At 38.9% G+C, this 20,712-nt stretch overlaps 2 protein-coding genes across 2 annotated transcripts in view; one reads left to right on the top strand and one right to left on the bottom strand.

Annotated features, from left to right (window-relative positions):
- mafb (MAF bZIP transcription factor b) overlaps positions 1–20,712 on the top strand; it is a 110,444-nt gene that overhangs the window by 44,757 nt on the left and 44,975 nt on the right. The window lies entirely within an intron of this gene.
- Positions 19,604–20,712, bottom strand: part of wwox (WW domain containing oxidoreductase) — a 354,592-nt gene continuing 353,483 nt past the window's right edge. Inside the window, exon 9 of the mRNA XM_062992800.1 lies at positions 19,604–19,657. Within this exon, the coding sequence (XP_062848870.1) occupies positions 19,652–19,657 (6 nt within the window). The 3' untranslated portion in view covers positions 19,604–19,651. The remainder of the gene's footprint in view (positions 19,658–20,712) is intronic.

Raw genomic sequence — 20,712 nt, 5'->3', positions numbered from 1 at the left:
ATTACAAAACACAGACCCTCTGGAGAATAACGATGAGACTAGAAGCTTAGCATCAGTATGCAGATACTCTATTTGTGGCGACTGTGTATGTTTGTGTGCGTGGAGTGTATAAATGTGTTTGCCATTATTTAAGAGGAAGCACAGCATGCCTGAGTGTGTGTCCTATTATTTAAGAAAAGGGTGCCTCACATTCTTTCCTTTGCTATGCAGGCCGGTTATATGACTTCCAAATCCCCACACACAAAAGAAAGGACTTTATATCCATCAAATACAGCATCAATAGTAGTTCAGTAATGTACTTCATATTTGACATGTGGCGCTCTTTTTGCACAGCAGTGTGAATATTTTTAGCCATATTCACAAGGCTTTTGTTCTACATCACACTCTTAGCAGATGTGCGCTGAGCCTATATATCGCTAAAACACTTCATGCATGTGGTGCAGCATGCAAGCCTGAAGATACAGCTCACAAAGTATTTGGATATAAGATAAATTTGCACCTGTATTTGCTTATTTGTTCAACCCAAGTCAAAATATACTATTTTTGATTTACCTGCTTGAACATTTATTTTGTATGGAAAGATTTCCCCTTACAAAAAATAAAAGTAAAACTTCTGCAGCTTTTTTTTCTTCAGAAATAAAAGGTGGTATGTATTTGTGTGCTATTTATGCCAGACTTTATTAGATGTTATTCTCAGCGTGTGTATATCCACATCACAGAGGAGCAGTGCCGCAGCCCTGAACCCTCTCATGAAAGCGCCCTGTCATCTACTTACCCACGTGCCCCACTGAGGCTTCCGCTCCGACACTGACCTTTCCCATCAGATAGCCAACACTCTCTCTTTTGCTCTCTCACCCACTACCGCAACATTAAAAATTCATAAATTCATTGGGAAAGAAAGAGAGAGAGAGAGAGAGTGCCTCACTTCCATCTATACCTATCTTCTCACATTCTATCCTTCGCATCTCATTTTTTTTTCTATTACAAACAAAACAAAGCTTTCTTCTACCTGTGTGTATGTAAAGATCACCATGGAACTATAAAAGGAATTTGTTCTACAATATGTAACGTTAAACTAATAAAATTAAAACAAAGAAATAAAAAGTATAACATTAAATTGTTAACAATACATGTTTTTGAATGCTCATGTCGGGTGTGGTGATACTTTGGAGGAGTTGTACAGCTCTTAACCACCAAGCTGGTTTGAACCCAAGTGCAGTGACTAAACAGAAATCAGAACAAAAGAGCCAAAATGAATTTTCCAATAGTACCCACTGCATCAGACACAATGCAAAGACTCATCACCAAACCATTTTCTGAGCATGCTAATGCTTAACACTAAAGAACGCAGTAGCCCTTGGGATTTGTAGTTCAGCTTGAACTACTACATGCCAACCCGTTTTCTTGCTGGTGGAAGCAGTCATTGTAGGATGACCCATTACAGCCCATGAAACTTTATACCCGAGCCTAATTAAACATACCAGGACCTATGAATGTATATAAACAGATAAGCCAAAATGTAAGGACCTCTCCTAATAAGCTGATATAACAAGATTTAATATATATTAATAAGATTATATCAAAGGAGTCTTGTGGTATCTGGTACCAGGATATTATTAACAGGTCATTCAACTTCTCTACACTGCTAGATAGATCATCCTACAGTGCATCCCGGTGCCCTCTCTTATGTGGGTAAATGATGCACATATGCCTGGCCGTCCACATCGCTGTCCACATGATCTCCACAGGATTTATCGGACCATATGTCCTTCTTCCTTTGCTGCAACGTTCAGTTCCAATGCCTGTGTGCCAATTGTAGGTGCTTTCTAATGATAGAAAGAGTTAGCATGGCCACTTTGAATGGCCTAGACTATGCAGCCTCATACACAGAAGGGTTTGATGCACTGTGTTTTGTGACACATTCCCCTTATCACCAGTATTAAAATGATTTGCAATTTCAGCCATGGTAGGTTTGGTCACATATCAACCTGTTGGCTGTTTATGGCTTGTTTTTACTTGGTTATTCACCACGGCTACCTGTGAGCACCCCTTGCTGTTTTGCGATACCTCAACCTGGCCATATCAATTTGGCCCTTATCAAAGCAACTTAGATCTTTATGCCTTTTATATCTGCTTCATTCAACACTTCTCCCAAACAACCATCAGCCCCACATTTAATATATCCATCATTCTGACATGCACAGCTGTTATGAAATAGTCACTGTCCTGCACATTTTAGGGGGGAATTTTGGTAAACACTGTGAGAAATTGTTGAACTACCAATAAAAAGTCACTATCCTGGTGCACTACATATGATGCAGGTTTGTGGTACTACATGTGTTTGAGGTGCAGCATTTTGTATATTAATGCCACTATGGGCACTGTTACTAGTAACAGACCATTTTGCTGCACAGGAAATCATGCCATGGTCATCTGTACATCTTAAAATCAAAGGTAAAAACTGTAGATTCTTTTGTGCACTTTTCCTAAAGCCCATAAGTGCTTCTTTATTGCTTTAAGCATTTAGATTTATGTGGTATAGATCAAAGGTAAAGAGAAACAGTATGATGTAGTATGATTGATCTGAATAGCATTTTAAAATAACTCCATGATAAAAGACAAGCACTTGCAACACTGGGACATTGTGTTACAGTGTTACACTCTCTCTTTTTAACAGTATTCAGTTATACCAAATTCCAAAAATCATCCCAAATCTTACCCAATGCACCACAATAACCAAGATTTAATTAACGCTGTGTTAAAACATAGCTATCAGGATGGCAGATGACAAACTGACTATCTAACTAGCTAGTTAATATATCTTGTAATTCTTCAATAATTTAAGTATAAGTTATAACTGGCTCAAAGTTGTATAGCTTAGACAGTAAGTACTTAGTAATTTCTTAAAAGTAAATTCTCAAGGTGAAATGTTATGCTAATGTTTTTTAATGGAAGCCTTTGGTTTACAGTGGAAGCACTCTCAGTCTACATGAAAAATATGACTTTGCATTTTGGTTATTAACTTGGTTATAAACTAGATATATTCTAATCAGAATCAGCCACCCAAGAGCAGTTAAAATCTTGTTTTTGCATTTAAACTCTTTTGTACACTGGTATGGGTTGGCATGATCATTAAACTGAGCGATGGTCTCTGTTTTTATTATGCCTTTTTTTATACAGACAGAGCCAGAAAATAAGCCACTTTTAGTGGGGATTAGAGGAGCTGACACTCATGCCTTGTAGTTATATGGAAACAGAAAGAGTTTATTGAGACAACGGTAGCCCAGGTAGAGCTGTGGGTTACCAACTGGAAGGCTGTGTGTTCAAATCTTACTCTAAAGTGCAGCCACTGTTGGACTCCTAGGCAAAGCTCCTGTGCTCTGAACCCAGCTTCCAAACATGCTGGGATATCCAGAAAAAGAATTTCATTGTACTGTACATGTGCATATGTATATATGACAAATAAAGGCATTCCATCTGCCCTAGATTATCCTTTAAGGTGCTCTCATCAGTGCTTGGTTTTCTACTTTCTCAATTCATCATCACAAACCAGCTGCTTTACTTTCTCCTTGCCCTGTGCTGCAGTTTACCATGATCTGCTGGCCTGAGCATTCACACACACAATACACTTTACTTTAAACATCGCATTATCATTCAATTACTTTCAGTTTCTGTGTCATCCTAGTCAATGTTGCAGTGGGTCTGACTCCGCTCGAAAACACTAAGCACAAGTTTAAAACAAGTAGCCAGTTCACCCTCTGCATATTTTTTAAAGGTAGGAGGAAACCAAAGTCCCCAAGGGAAACCTGTGCAGATACAGGAGAATCACGCAAAACTCGTCACACACAGTGACCAGAGATGAGAATCAAATCTAGGTCCTGAGGACCCTGAGGACTGTGCAGCACTCACTCTAACAGCTGCACCATTGTGCCACCCATCACCTCAAACAGCTGACTCCAATATACTTTATTTTAGTTTCTCTCTGGGAACTTGTCACTTTTAAGTTGCTTAATAATCAAAAAGTACCGTTAACAATGTCAAGACTTATTAATGCGTAGCATGTGATTCTTTCTCATCAGAACTTTTGGCAGTTTTTTTTCTGTATAAAAGCAGAACAAGTACACAAGTGTCTGTAAGTATTATGGACATAAGTGATGACGGAGACCAAAAAACCCATCGCTGTGCGACTTCTTGACGCTAGTCAGAAGACCACAGCTTATGCAGCTGTTGAAAACATCTGTGGCGGAGAGCGAAGCCTTTCTGTCCTCCCTCTCTCACTTGCTCAATCTGGCCAAAACAGCTGGGCTACTTTAGCACGGAGCTCTGATTTCTATAAGGCATTTTTTATAATTAAACCTGTGGGAATGCACAGTGCTCCGGAGCCATCACCGAGTTTGGGGAGGATGATGCTGTCCCGCTGTGCTCTGACTGCAGGTACAGCCAAACAGCACTTATTGAGCATTTACGCTGCATTCTTGTGCTTTATTAATGTGCTTTTACCACAGTTGACAGGCTGTTCTAACACTTTTAGTTAATGCTATGGGAAACAAACCTATCTGTACAACAGTGCTTTTCTTTTTTGTCCGTATCCTCCAAAACTTAAGTTATCCAACATTCTTTTACAGTGTAATTAAAAACTGTGTAGGGCTCCATGATGGAGGTTTTGAGGACCTGGTTTCAATCCTCCCTTCTGGTCAGTGTCTGAAAAGTATTCAACAAATTCTACTTGTGTCGGTATGGGTTTCTTTAGGGTAATGCGGTTTCCTACCATCTCCCAAAAACATGCAAAAGGTGGAGTGGCTGTTTTAAATTGCCCCTAAAAGTGAGGGAATCAATTTGTAAAAGTGTGCTGGACATAAAGTACTGGATTTGAATGAAAGTTAGTGAACAGCTATGAACATTAATGAGCAGAATGCAAATACATGACTTACATAGAAGAATGATTAAGAAACTTGATCTCCCACATTAAAACATGCCTGTAGATGGATTGGTTACTCTACATTGCCCATGAGCATGTGTGAGTGTAATGGAAAAGTCATGTGATGGATTGCACTCCAGTATACTCCAGTATTTCTTAGGTAGATTTTAGACTTACAATGACCCTAGTTAAAAAGATGTGTATGTTTTAGGGGTGCTTCTAATTGGAACTAGGTGTAAATATGTAAGTTTGTGTGGCCCTAAGATAGATTGGCATCCTGTCCAGGATGTATTAGTACCTTGTACTAGCACCCAAGTGGTGGAACAAACGTCCTCTGTCTGTCTGAACATCCAAGTCTCTCAACGTCTTCAAACGACGATTAAAAACCCACCTCTTTACTGAGCCCTTAAGCTGAGAACTAACATGTACTTAATAATGCCCTTATTCATTTCTTATTTCCTAATAAATAAAAAATCTAACTGGAAAATCAGCAGATTTGTGTTCTCGGACTGTTGTCTACTTAAACTGGGGGTGGCACGGTGGCTAAGTGGGTAGCACTGTCACCTCACAGCAAGAAGGTCCTGGGTTCAATCCCCAGGTGGGGTGGTCCGGGTCCTTCCTGTGTGGAGTTTGCAAGCTCTCCCTGTGTCCGCGTGGGTTTCCTCTGGGTGCTTCGGTTTCCTCCCACAGTCCAAAGACATGCAAGTGAGGTGAATTGGAGATTCTAAATTGTCCATGACTGTGCTAGATACAACTTTGTGAACTGATGAATCTTGTGTAATGAGTAACTATCGTTCCTGTCATGAATGTAACATGATGTTAAAATCCTAATAAACAAACAAAACAAAAGTAGGAAATGTTTACTGTGGAAGCACTTCAGTAATTCGCTGATTAATGTAACATGTGCCACTGGAACCAGGATTAAACATTTAGTAAAATTAAAAAAATGAAATAACTAAGCTTGGTTTCTACATGGGTATTTTTTTTTTGTTACTGAAATTTTTCTTTTTCAATTTTGAGTCAGATGATTTAAGCAGATTTTTTAAGCAGAGTCTCGTTTTGCCTAGTGCATGAATGATTTTTATTTGGTTTGTAAAGCAGAAGCAGTTTTAGCTGTCTGGCTGTGAACATAGTGGGGGTCTTACTGAATGATACAGAGCTGAAAGAATAGAAAAGATAGATGGAGAGAAAGACTGAGTTATCTGTCTTGCTCTTGCAGATCTCTCAAATCACACTTGTCTTTTTTTACTTCTCTATCTCTCTGTTTTTTTCTCTCAGAAGACAAAGAGACACAGGCCAGGATGTGTATCATGCAGCGCTTGGGAAACCTCCAATAAAACCTGCTGCATTGTGTAATATATCAGCTGGAAGGGTCGGGTATAATGTATATTGTGGGTGCAGTATGGGAGTGCTGTGGCTTGTTGGAGTTTGACTGTGGAAGGTTTACATAAGGGTATTAGGTGCTAGTGCAGTCATATCTCAAGCTCACAGAGAAGTGGCCTTGTTTTTTTTTCTTATGCATTTGTTATTTCCAAAGAGGATTTTATGTCAGTTCTGCCAGAGAAAGAACAGACGTGGATCTATGTGCACATTTGTTTACTAATCTGAGAGTTGGTGAAAGTATAAGAGACACTTGGGTTCCTTTTGTGACACAATACTTATGTCTTATGACCTAAAAAAATTTAAGTATGTGGTTGTCACTTGTGCAAGTATGTGGTTGTCTCATAATACATTTATGGCAGTCATATTTTGCACCATGTGAGATAAGTTGGCAACTACATTACATATACTATACATGACAAAACTGCTATTTAACTGAAATTTATTATCCTATTTTGCTAGACGATGAGCTAAATACCATTGATGTCATTGCCCTGAGAATGTGTTCACATTAAGGCAGCATTATAGAATAAATTAAGAGGTATATAATTTGCGTATTCAGGAAGTTTGACAGTATAAGGACAGTATTGCATTTCTATGCAAAAATTCAAGTCATGTCATGTAAAATATGTGCATAGTTATGTACTGGAATTGTTAATTTATGTGTATGTACAGTCCCCTCCACTATTACTGGCCCCTGGTAAAGATGAGGAAAATATATAATGATATAATGTATAATAGATATACACTGAAAAAAATAGAACAATCCAAAATTAAATCAATTAAAGTTAATTTATTTTAAGAATAAAAACATCATTTTGAACAAAATCATGTGCCACAGTTATCGGCACCTCTAACAATTCATAGAAAAAATGTAATGGAAGCATTTTTCTATTTAGATTTTAGATTTTTAAGTTGATCAGTGTGTCTAGGACATTTTAAACAGTAATTTATGACTCTCTTTTTTACTGGGGTATATGTCTGAGGTAGCACATAGGTCAAATTTGCTTAGTCAGTCATCAGCATAGGACAGACAAGAGAACACAAAATTCAAGTATAGGAAAAGTGTGTTGACCTTCATAAGCCACAAAATGGCTATAAAAATAACTACTCACCTGAAATGCCGAGATCTATGTTAGCGCCATAATTAAAATTCATGTGACAAATTTGCCTGGACGAGGACCCAACTTTGTTTTGCCGTGTACAGTATGGAGGATGATGAGAGGCAAAAATAATCCCCAAGAATAACTATTGTAAAGTTTTAGCAACTTAATCTTAGCATCTTGGGGTCATTAAGTCTCCAAAACTACCATGAGGGCTTGCCAGGAAAATCCTTCTCTGTCATCTAACAACAAACGTAACAACCCAGAGTTTGCTAAACGCTACTGGGATGTTGACTAGAACCATGTCAGTTTTCTGATCTAAACCACACAGAAAATATGTGGGTAAAGCTGAAGAGATGAGTGCACAAGACACGACTTAGAACCCTCGAACCTCACAGGTATTATAGAAGAAAACTGATGTGCACATTGGGGTACATGTGATTTTGTCAAAAAATGATTAGTTCATTATGAGGGATTTTTTCTCATAACTTTATTTTAATTGATGTTTGGATTGTTCTAATTTTCCATGCTTAGAATAAGCTAATTCACCTCATCTTTTTACCAGGAGTTTTTATTGTTATTTTGTTTTATTTTACATTAGTGAACAATTAACACAAAGGAACTTGAGTAAAAACACATTCTGTAAAACCCTTTTTATGCAACCATTTTCAACACCAATAATAATAATAATAATTAATTAATTATAATAATAACTAGTTGCACATCTTTTCAGCAATTAATGCCATACACAGACTAGGCATAACATTATGACTATTGACATGTAAAGTGAATAACTGATTATCACTTCATCATGGCACCTGTTAGTGGGTAGGGCAAGTGTAAGGATTTGAGCAACTTTGACAAGGGCCAAATTGTGATGGTTAGACGACTGGGTCAGAGTATCTCCAAAACTGCAGCTCTTGTGGGGTGTTCCCGGTCTGCAGTGGTCAGTATCTATCATGAGTGGTCCAAGGAAGGAACAGTGGTAAACCAGCGACAGGGTCATGGGCGGCCAAGGCTCACTGATGCACATGGGGAGCGAAGGCTGGCCCGTGTAGTTCGATCCAACAGACGAGCTACTGTAGCTCAAATTGCTGAAGAAGTTAATGCTGGTTCTGATAGAAAGGTGTCAGAATACACAGTGCATCGCAATTTGTTGTGTATGGGGCAGCAAAAGGGGGACCAACCCAATATTAGGAAGGTGGTCATAATGTTATGCCTGATCAGTGTATATCTAAACACGTATTATTAATGCCACATATCTAACACACTGTATATACTTCTATATTAGTCTTCACATGAATTTGGGTAAATGTTATTTTATGTTACTTTTGAGCAAAATTGCTTTAGAATGTCCTTACATTGTGGCATAGTAGTCTTGTAGAAATGTTAAGGTGATGTCAGATAAGTGTGATTTATATTATACATGGGCTGGCTGAAATCGAGCCTGGCTTTTTTAATTATCTAAATTAATTGTGATTAAGCTATTGATTGAATAAGCTAAGGGGCAATCACTTTTCACAATATGAGTGTTAATTAACTTAGTTCTTTCAAATGAATACAATAGTGTTTTACAAATGTGTTTTGTTTAAGTTTATTTTCTGTAAAATCATGTTTTGTTTAATAGCTTGTTATCATATAGTGTGACAAATGCAATAACAAAGGCAATTACTTTTTCACCGCACTAAAGTGTGTATGATTCTTACATCAAGAAGTAACGGAAGGTAAGTGTGTGAGAGAGTGTGTAAGGGGGTAGAGCATAATTATAAAGGCTTTGGCTGTGGCTTCATGATGCTTCCTTCTAATTAGCCTGAGTTGAGGGAGAATAATTTATTGAGAGAGGCATCTCTTTGTTAGGATAAAGCCCCACGAGTCTCTAGAGAATCCCATACAGCAGTGCGTGTATGAGTCGAGTGTGTATGAGCTTATGTATGCAAACATATTTGCTTGTGTAGGAGTATGTGTATGCATCTGCTATTGTATCTGCTCCAGTCTCTCAGGCATATGAGTGTATATGTGAATGCGCTTCGGCCTGTGAGGTTTGTGTAAGAGTTCAGATTAAGAGGCGGATAAAAACAAGCTCGTTAGATTGTAGATCTTGTGTTTAGAAGATCTGCATGTGGCTCAGTGTCCATCTCTTTGTCATTCCTCTGTGTCCAAAGGTAGCCGAGAATCTGTGTAGTCAATATCACACTCCTGTAGGCTGTTCCACACAGCAGATAAAGACATAGTAAAAGGAAGCTGATCTTGTGCCGTTATTTCTGATCTTGATAGACAGCAGTCTGCCAGATCAGCTGCTTTAACCTCATAGAAACATTATTTTTTTCAAAAATAGTAAAATAAAAAATAAAGAGAAAAATCCCATAGCCTTAAATCGACCCGATAAGACCCCCCAGGGGTGCTCACTGAACAAAATCAATATTACAATCCATAATCCTTTTTTCTCAGGATGTTACAGAACATCAATCATTGTCCTCCTTTTGCACAGTCCCTGTAGAATGCTCCGTACACACAGCGGAACACGACCGGAGATGTTTTAAAAGTGTAGTACCAGTGAGCGCTATTAGATTTAAGTGGACAAAACTCTGCTTGTTCTTGTACAAACACAGTTGCCCTAATTGTTTTCCCGTATTCTGCCGCTGCTCGAGGCTGGTTATCCATGCAGACCAGAGCTCTAGTCTCTGTTTCTTTTTCTAAATGATGATCTGGGTAGTAGAGAGAGAACTGTTTTGCCTGTTCATTTATCTTCATAGCTTCAATATTCAATCAAAGAGCTAATTGCGAAGAGAAGAGAAGAGAAGAGAAGAGCATAGTCATGACTTGTCTAAAAGTCTTGGAAATTTGTCTGTGCATGCAAAGAGAAAGAAAACAAGAACATTTCAATAATAAAGATTCTAAGCTAATATGTAAAGTGCTCCAAGGTTAAAATTCTGACAGTGAGTTCAATGCAATGCTTACACATGTTTAGCAAATAAATTATTTATTTATTTATTTTGCATTTCCCCCCAATTTTCCAAAACACCCTATTGCATTTCTCTTCCTCTCTACTGATGTTGATCTCCACCCTGACTGAGGAGAGCTGTGACTAACACACACCCCCTCCAACTCATGTGCAGTAGCCGACTGCATCTTTTCACCTGCACGGAGAGAGTTCATCTGTGGATCAGCTTTGTCTGTGAAATAAATAAATAAATGTGTCTGTTAAAAATAAAATAAGAAATATTTTTGCAGATATACGTAAGATGTATTCTCAATTAATGTTTAAATACTAAAAAACACTTGATTTATTAGCATATCTATTTAGTTGGTGTAGTTGGTAGTATTTTTATTAAACAAATACCAAAAGAAAAGACTGTGGGACTGGCTCGCTGATTTTACATCGCCAATGTTGGACTGTGTCTTTAAATAAGCATCTGCATATTTACCATAATAAATTTTTAATTTCATTAATGAAATAATGCTAATTTAGCATCCACTGTTATTTTTTAAGTAAAATTGTGAAAATTATTTTGAGAACGAAGATTGTGTGTAAACTAATTTAATGCACATTTTCAACAGGACTACATTTAGCACAGTAATAATAAAACTACAAGAATATAGAATACAGAGATGTCAAGTATACATTTTTTTTAAAACAACATCAGCATTTTAGAAATGCCAGAGGTAGGAATGAAGTTTATATCATATTGCTTACAATATCTGAATATGTGTTTGTAGCCCAACAAAATCACATTTTATATGTTATGGTTAATTCAATACATATACTTGACTGCCTTACTAGCATATATTATATATATATATATATATATATACTGTGTATATATATATATATATATATATATATATATATATATATATTATATATATATATATATATATACAGTGTATCACAAAAGTGAGTACACCCCTCACATTTCTGCAAATATTTCATTATATCTTTTCATGGGACAACACTATAGACATGAAACTTGGATATAACTTAGAGTAGTCAGTGTACAGCTTGTATAGCAGTGTAGATTTACTGTCTTCTGAAAATAACTCAACACACAGCCATTAATGTCTAAATAGCTGGCAACATAAGTGAGTACACCCCACAGTGAACATGTCCAAATTGTGCCAAAATGTGTCGTTGTCCCTCCCTGGTGTCATGTGTCAAGGTCCCAGGTGTAAATGGGGAGCAGGGCTGTTAAATTTGGTGTTTTGGGTACAATTCTCTCATACTGGCCACTGGATATTCAACATGGCACCTCATGGCAAAGAACTCTCTGAGGATGTGAGAAATAGAATTGTTGCTCTCCACAAAGATGGCCTGGGCTATAAGAAGATTGCTAACACCCTGAAACTGAGCTACAGCATGGTGGCCAAGGTCATACAGCGGTTTTCCAGGACAGGTTCCACTCGGAACAGGCTTCGCCAGGGTCGACCAAAGAAGTTAAGTCCACGTGTTCGGCGTCATATCCAGAGGTTGGCTTTAAAAAATAGACACATGAGTGCTGCCAGCATTGCTGCAGAGGTTGAAGACGTGGGAGGTCAGCCTGTCAGTGCTCAGACCATACGCTGCACACTGCATCAACTCGGTCTACATGGTCGTCATCCCAGAAGGAAGCTGACGCACAAGAAAGCCAGCAAACAGTTTGCTGAAGACAAGCAGTCCAAGAACATGGATTACTGGAATGCCCTGTGGTCTGACGAGACCAAGATAAACTTGTTTGGCTCAGATGGTGTCCAGCATGTGTGGCGGCGCCCTGGTGAGAAGTACCAAGACAACTGTATCTTGCCTACAGTCAAGCATGGTGGTGGTAGCATCATGGTCTTGGGCTGCATGAGTGTTGCTGGCACTGGGGAGCTGCAGTTCATTGAGGGAAACATGAATTCCAACATGTACTGTGACATTCTGAAACAGAGCATGATCCCCTCCCTTCGAAAACTGTTGAGCAATTGAGCACCTTTGGCGCATCCTCAAGTGGAAGGTGGAGGAGTTCAAGGTGTCTAACATCCACCAGCTCCGTGATGTCATCATGGAGGAGTGAAAGAGGATTCCAGTAGCAACCTGTGCAGCTCTGTGCAGTATATATACAGTGTATCACAAAAGTGAGTACACCCCTCACATTTCTGCAAATATTTCATTATATCTTTTCATGGGACAACACTATAGACATGAAACTTGGATATAACTTAGAGTAGTCAGTGTACAGCTTGTATAGCAGTGTAGATTTACTGTCTTCTGAAAATAACTCAACACACAGCCATTAATGTCTAAATGGCTGGCAACATAAGTGAGTACACCCCACAGTGAACATGTCCAAATTGTGCCCAAAGTGTCAATATTTTGTGTGACCACCATTATTATCCAGCACTGCCTTAACCCTCCTGGGCATGGAATTCACCAGAGCTGCACAGGTTGCTACTGGAATCCTCTTCCACTCCTCCATGATGACATCACGGAGCTGGTGGATGTTAGACACCTTGAACTCCTCCACCTTCCACTTGAGGATGCGCCACAGGTGCTCAATTGGGTTTAGTCCATCACCTTTACCTTCAGCTTCCTCAGCAAGGCAGTTGTCATCTTGGAGGTTGTGTTTGGGGTCGTTATCCTTTTGGAAAACTGCCATGAGGCCCAGTTTTCGAAGGGAGGGGATCATGCTCTGTTTCAGAATGTCACAGTACATGTTGGAATTCATGTTTCCCTCAATGAACTGCAGCTCCCCAGTGCCAGCAACACTCATGCAGCCCAAGACCATGATGCTACCACCACCATGCTTGACTGTAGGCAAGATACAGTTGTCTTGGTACTTCTCACCAGGGCGCCGCCACACATGCTGGACACCATCTGAGCCAAACAAGTTTATCTTGGTCTCGTCAGACCACAGGGCATTCCAGTAATCCATGTTCTTGGACTGCTTGTCTTCAGTAAACTGATTGCTGGCTTTCTTGTGCGTCAGCTTCCTTCTGGGATGACGACCATGCAGACCGAGTTGATGCAGTGTGCGGCGTATGGTCTGAGCACTGACAGGCTGACCTCCCACGTCTTCAACCTCTGCAGCAATGCTGGCAGCACTCATGTGTCTATTTTTTAAAGCCAACCTCTGGATATGACGCCGAACACGTGGACTCAACTTCTTCGTTCGACCCTGGAGAAGCCTGTTCCGAGTGGAACCTGTCCTGGAAAACCGCTGTATGACCTTGGCCACCATGCTGTAGCTCAGTTTTAGGGTGTTAGCAATCTTCTTATAGCCTAGGCCATCTTTGTGGAGAGCAACAATTCTATTTCTCACATCCTCAGAGAGTTCTTTGCCATGAGGTGCCATGTTGAATATCCAGTGGCCAGTATGAGAGAATTGTACCCAAAACACCAAATTTAACAGCCCTGCTCCCCATTTACACCTGGGACCTTGACACATGACACCAGGGAGGGACAACGACACATTTGGGCACAATTTGGACATGTTCACTGTAGGGTGTACTCACTTATGTTGCCAGCTATTTAGACATTAATGGCTGTGTGTTGAGTTATTTTAAGAAGACAGTAAATCTACACTGCTATACAAGCTGTACACTGACTACTCTAAGTTATATCCAAGTTTCATGTCTATAGTGTTGTCCCATGAAAAGATATAATGAAATATTTGCAGAAATGTGAGGGGTGTACTCACTTTTGTGATACACTGTATATACTGTATATATATATATATATATATATATTAATTACTATTAAGACGTATTTGAACAATCAACTAGCATTACATCTATTTAAAAAAAGCCAAACTACTTATTAAAAATCTACCTAGTCATTATTGTTTATTCATTTTTTTTTTTGTCTGATGATCATCAGTCCAAGAGGCAGACACACACACAGTAACACTTTGGGCAATTTTCAGTAGCTACAAAACTGCATGTTTTTGGACCTCTTGGAGTAAACTCAAGCACATAGAGGAAACCCACGCAGACACAAAGATAACATGCAAACTCCACACAGAAAACACCTTGGCCGTGCAGCCAGGGAATCAAACCCAGGACCTTCTTGTTGTGACACAGTTGTTTTATGTTTCCTCACACTTAGTCTTCCTTATTACATGAGAGCTACTAATTCACAGTTGTGAGGCTAGCATGTGCTTACTCAAAGTCATGAGACCAGCCACCACCTATTTACAGGCTGGTACTCACGTGGTGTCATTGCTCAGGTCAATGTGTCTTAACCCTTCGTTCTGTTGACCTTGACTTTACTGCCTTGTTCTTTGGGGTCTCTAAGATCCCAGTGTTGTATGGGTAAAATAAAATTACAATGAGTTCAAAATGAACCAAATTAATTAATAATATTACCAATTAACTAGATAACCAGACAGAAACTAAAACATATGAAAATTCAATGCCTTTAATCATGTGTTCTAGCTGGGGTCTCTGAGACTCCAAACAGAAGTGTATAAATAAGGAGGTATTTGTAACACTCAGTTTAAAATATTGTTTATTTATTTTCAATTTCCATTTTCCAGGAAAAGTCATAAATTAGCAAGTAATAAAAATTAAGGATCTTTTGTGAGCTGTTTAAGACGCTCTATGGTTTTAGGGACCCCAAACAGAAGGTGAGGGTTAAAGGAAGACTCAAACTGTTTTTGTCCATATGCATGAGGTTACAGACAACCAAGACCCGTCTCAAACCTGAGAACAGACCGGTCAGCTCCTAGCTACTGACCACAAAATGGCTTTGGTCTTTTAGTAAAACAAAGCAGGAAAAAGCTTTGAGCTGTACTCAAGTGGCTGTTTTACTTAAGCCTTGCTCGAACACACCACATAAGATCCAAATCCAAAAAAGTGTTTATTGTACAGCAGTTCTATTCTGTTGCATCAGTTGGGATGTGGATATACATTAAAGCTTTGGTATTCATTGATCAAAAGTCCTTCAGTGAATGTCCTTTAATCCCTTAATATAAGCGTACACACACTCAACCACACATCGGAGCAGATATCTGAGCAGGGTAGTCCTGTGCATCCTGTGCAGAGCCTGCGGAGGTGCTGTCATTGATTCATGCCCGGAGAGAGGGGGGGATTGATTTAAATGTGATTTCCTATTTCCTATCTCCTAATTGAAATAAACTCTGAAGCTCACTGCTATCAATAGGTCTTACTGTAAATAGGCCTAGGAGAGATCGAGTGTCCCGGAGGCAGCGCAGAACATGCATGTTTAAGCCATGTTTCTATGTGTAGCTCACCCTTTATTCTCTTTCTTGAAACACACACACACACACACACGCACACACACACCATCCTCCATCTGCCTGGCTCTGTACCGCTCTGGAGTATAAAGTACAAAGTCCAATTGTCAGCATTTTATCTGAGCTTAAGTATTTCCCCCCTCATCTTAAATGCTGATCAATAAGAGCATATGGCCACTGTATTCAAGCAGTCTACTAGTTTTTGCATTTCATGCATTGTTCTGTAATTTATTATTTTTGCATTTGAAGTCACTTTGTGTTAAAAAAAAAAAAGATTTATAAGCTTACTCCATCTTACATGGCACGTTGTGATCATATAAATATTTTGATCTAATTATATACAGTACATTTGCAGGCAAAAGTTACTAATACACAACTGTGGTTTGTATGGCATGTTTGAACAAGTATATAAAATGAATTACTAATAAAAACTCAATACCAAAATCCTATTTGGTTCTACCTCTGACCAGTCAGAAAATTTGAATTGGCCAGTAGTGATAAACAAAAAAGTTGAAAGTATCATAATTTGACTTAATATTTACTACAGTTTAATGCAGCTTGACTGGTCAGATACTGAGGTTGCTTTACAAATTTCTGTGACCAATGCAAGAATGTTTATTAGCATTTAGTAATCTGCCTAAATACATCTCTTACACACTGCATGATACACAAAATGGGAGAAATATGTTGACATCTCGGACGGCACTATGGCCTGGTGGGCAGCACTGTCACCTCACAGCAAGAAAGTTCTGGGTTTGATTCCCAGGTGTTACTGTGTGGAATCTGCATGTTCTCACCATATATGTGTGGGTTTCCTCCCACAGTCCAAAGACATGCAGTCAGGTTAATTGGAGCTACTTAATTGCCCTGTGTGTGTGTGTGTGTGTGTGTGTGTGTGCGTGCGTGTGTGTGTGTGCGTGTGTGTGTGTGTGTGTGTGTGTGTGTGTGTGTGTGTGTGTGTGTGTTTGCTCTCTGATTAACTGGCAACCAGGCCAGGGTGTTTCTGGTAAAACAAACAATAAGTGATGAATGAATTAAAGTTTGATGTGAAGGAAGTCCAGTGGCTTGCACAAAGACTAAACCAACCATTATCTGCACTAAACACCCATTGGATAAATTAGTATATCGATTGTGAGCCAGTTCTTCTCATCCAAAATCAGTGTATGAACTCATGTATGCTTTTTTGACTGAATAGGCACACATTTCCACAGATGTGAAAAGCATTCCTGGAAAAAAGAGGTGGTTATAGCAGTAAACATTATATTAATGCCCATGGTTTTGGTATGGAATACCCAGCAAGCTGTGTTTTTGTGCTTTTGTCCATATAGTGTACATACTGGATTTAGCAACATCTATAGTAGAGTAACTAATATTCTATTTGGTGCAGTTGTGATTTGGGACATAGCCCCCCAGATTTCAGGGATACATGTTATACATAACAGAATATTAGGGTGTTTCCTGATCTTTCTGTTTTAAACTTGGTAAAGACACAGCTTTTCTATTTCTATTTTTGTTGGCAAAATCTCTGCATGAGCCAAATTGCTATCCAAAGCTTCATAATGGCTAGAAATAGAAAGCATCTCTTTTTGGGACAGATTCCTGACTATACAAATTAATAATATGTAATTTGTACAAAAAACATACATTTTATGTGTTAAGAATGTAATTAATGTAATGTTATCTGTTTATAAATTCTGATTGTATTTTAGAGAGAAGCAGTAATGGTGTAGTTAAGATTTGTTTTGGTGAAAGTCTGGCCGGTGTGCTAGAGACTCATACACTCTGCACTGCCCTGCTATAAATAGGGAACACAGAAGGCCCTCCTGTCGCGCTTGTTCTGCAATGCAGAGAAGCACAGTGGGAATTCTGGGAGAATGAGTCAAAAGCTTTTGGCATGTGGTGCCAGGGCATGACTGTGTCATTCAAAAATAGGCTGATATCACCAAGCTGTCTAAAAGCACGATGTAGCTGTGACCTGGGCATGACAGTTATAGACAGGTGGAAGATTTTATTATGAATGGTTACTTTTTTAAAATGTGACACATGTCAGATTCAAAATTACTGGCCCAGTAGATTAATCTTACAGAAAATATGAGAGACAGTACATGTAGTATTATTGTTTTTTTTTGTTTTTTGTTTTTTTCAATTTTTAAAGCTGCTGCCTTTAGTACAGACCTACAGATTATATGCTTATCAAACAATGCTTATTTTTGATTCATTGTCATGTTGGAAGATCCGGTCATGATAGGCAATTGAGCTTTGGAGGAATTTTTGTCTCACCATTTTCCTCACTATACATGGGGGCAAAATCCATGTTTTTTTCCAGATAAGTAAAACGACAGCTACGGTTATTTTAAGCTTTTAAATTACTTTTACATTTTTAGCATTAAGCAGACGCCTTTTATCAAAAAAGACTTACAGTTGAGACTGGGTTAAGGGCCTAGCTCAGTGGCCCAACAGTGGCAAGCTGGTAGATGTGGGGCTTGAGCCAGTGACCTTCCAGTTACTAGTCCTGTATCTTAACTACTGAGCTAGCACTGCCCTACAAATAAAAGTGTGCATTGTTTTAAAAGTTTGTTTTTATAGCTATTTTCTAATTTACATAATTTTATGGGTGTGAAGGAACTCCAGTTTCCTACATAAAGACCTGACCAGACATCAACTCCACTAAACACCTATTGGATAAATTGGTATATCAGTTGTAAACCAGTTCTTATCCAAAATCAGTGTATGACCTCAACTACACACATTCCCACAGACAACATATAAAATCTTGTGAAAAGCATTTCTCAAAAACAGGGGTGGTTATAGCAGCAAACTTTATATTAATGCCCATGGTTTTGGTATGGGGCACCTGTTTTATGTACTCTTGTCCATACAGTGTACATACTGGATTTGGCAGCACTATCGCTACTGGATTTAATATGGACTATATTCTATAGATTTTTATACCAGTGTGGGGGCAAAATACATGTTTTTTCCAGAAAAGTAAAATGACAGATATGGTCATTTTAAACCTTTAAATTATAGCCATACCAGTAAATGTGTATTTTTTTTAATGTGTTTATTTTTTTTAAAGCCATTACCTGATTTACATGTAATTTTATTCTCTTTGTTAATGATTTATATCCAAACTGTAAAACAGGAGGTCACAGATGGCCAATTAAGAGTTTGTAAAAGTTATTAGGTAAACTATAAATGAGAACATGCTTTATGTTTGGTAGAAGTACTAATAATTAAGCCCCGATGTTTAAAATATATGATTGTAATCTGTTTATATTCTTTAGATCTGTCTAGTTTTCACACTGACAGTTTGACTGGTTCTATGTAGGTTGAAGCAAAAAATAGTCCCACTTGTGCTTCTCTGCCCATTACTGTGCAAAGTGCGTCACAATGCCAGTGTCCTTCATGACTTTTATTTCTTTGTCACCCCTTCCTCCAAGTGTCTTTCTCCCCCTCGCTGGGTTATGTCCTCTCTGGTCCTTACCCCCAGGTGGGATGTCTCCCTCAGCAGATGATGCGATTAGGGTTGAAATGGCCTGGCAACCTTTTCACCCACATATACATTTATGTCACTCTCCTCCTGTCCCGGTCTTTATTTAATTATGACCAGACATCCAGCCACAAGGGGACTCCATATGAGAAGCCCATACATCTCTTTCATCAGATGCCCTAACAGCTCTGTGATCTCACAGAAATCAACTCTATTATCTTCCCATCTCTGTCATGTCCTGTTTTTGGCTGTCAGCATGCAAGATTTTATGCTTATATAATAGAGACAGACAAACTGGGGTCTTGGTGAATTATGTACATTTAAGGATCACAGTAGCTTTTACATTTCTTTTTATTTTTGTAAAAAATAAATTATCCCAGAATTCAGAGTAGCACAACAGTAAAACATTTACCGCTTTGCCTGGAAATAGACTAAAATGCCATCTGCTGGAAGTTGTAAAGAGCATACTGTTCCCATGGCCGTGGAAGGAGGGGGGCTGGCAGGGTTTCAGCCGCCTCTTGATTGGTCACAGCTTCAGCAGTCCCACCTAAAACTTGTAATGTAAAAATGTAATGAAATAAACAAAGAGAATCACATTCACATTATAAATCAGCATAGAACTAGTCGGTATCAGGCTACACAAATATTAAAGGAAAGCTGGTGTGTTTCAAATACCATCCTATATTCCACATAGTGTGCAAAATTCTATTTTAAACAATGGTCAGTCAAGCACACTGTATGTGTGCAAATTGAGACACAGCCCTCCAGCTTGCTGGGTAAGCAGTGATCTTTTTGCTCCAGGTGTAGCCTGAAACAGAGTTTTGCATATTATATCAGAATATTTCAAGGTGAATTCTTGTATGCATTCTGTAAACAGTTCTCATTCTTTAGGAATTTAATGATTTAGGGATTTGATTTAGATTTACAGTGCAGCTCTGATTATGCACATTATTAAACAGCCTGTATATTGTACTCCCCACATCTCTCAAACATCTTTTATTTACTTATGTTGCACTTTTTTAAAATACTTTATCATTGGCAGGTATTTGGGTGCTCGGGTAGTGTGGTAGCCTAGTGGGTAGAGCTTTGGGCTATCAACTGAAAGGTTGAGAGCTTGAATCCCAGCTCTTCCATGCAGCCAGTGTTGGACTCTTAAGCAAGGCTCTTAACCTCTCGACTACAGGGACGCCATACAATGGCTGACACTGCGCTCTGACCTCAGCTTCCAAACAAGCTGGGATATGCAAAGAAAGAATTTCATTGTACTGTACACCTGTATGTATTTATGACAAATAAAGGCATTCCTCTATTTCTACTCTAGTGTGGCCCTTGCCCAGTTCAAACCCTGTATCCCCTTTATTGGCCAGTTGGGCATCTACATTGGCAGCTATTTCTATTACGTGTTGATTAAATATATGTTGAGGAGGGCTCTCGGGTGGCACATTGGTAAAATATCCTATCCCACCACTGCTGATATCTCAGCCCTTAGCTCAGCTCTACCTACACAAAAAATGATTGGCTTGTCTGAGGGAGGGAGGGTCATAGGGATTCCTCATAACTGCTGCAATTACGACCTCTGCTGGCTGGTTGATGGCACTTGCACAAAGA

This window comes from Trichomycterus rosablanca, chromosome 1 (genome assembly GCF_030014385.1).
Source record: "Trichomycterus rosablanca isolate fTriRos1 chromosome 1, fTriRos1.hap1, whole genome shotgun sequence".
Taxonomy (NCBI): Eukaryota; Metazoa; Chordata; class Actinopteri; order Siluriformes; family Trichomycteridae; genus Trichomycterus; species Trichomycterus rosablanca.
Note: the sequence above shows the minus strand (reverse complement) of the source record. Positions and strands in the feature narration are given on the sequence as shown.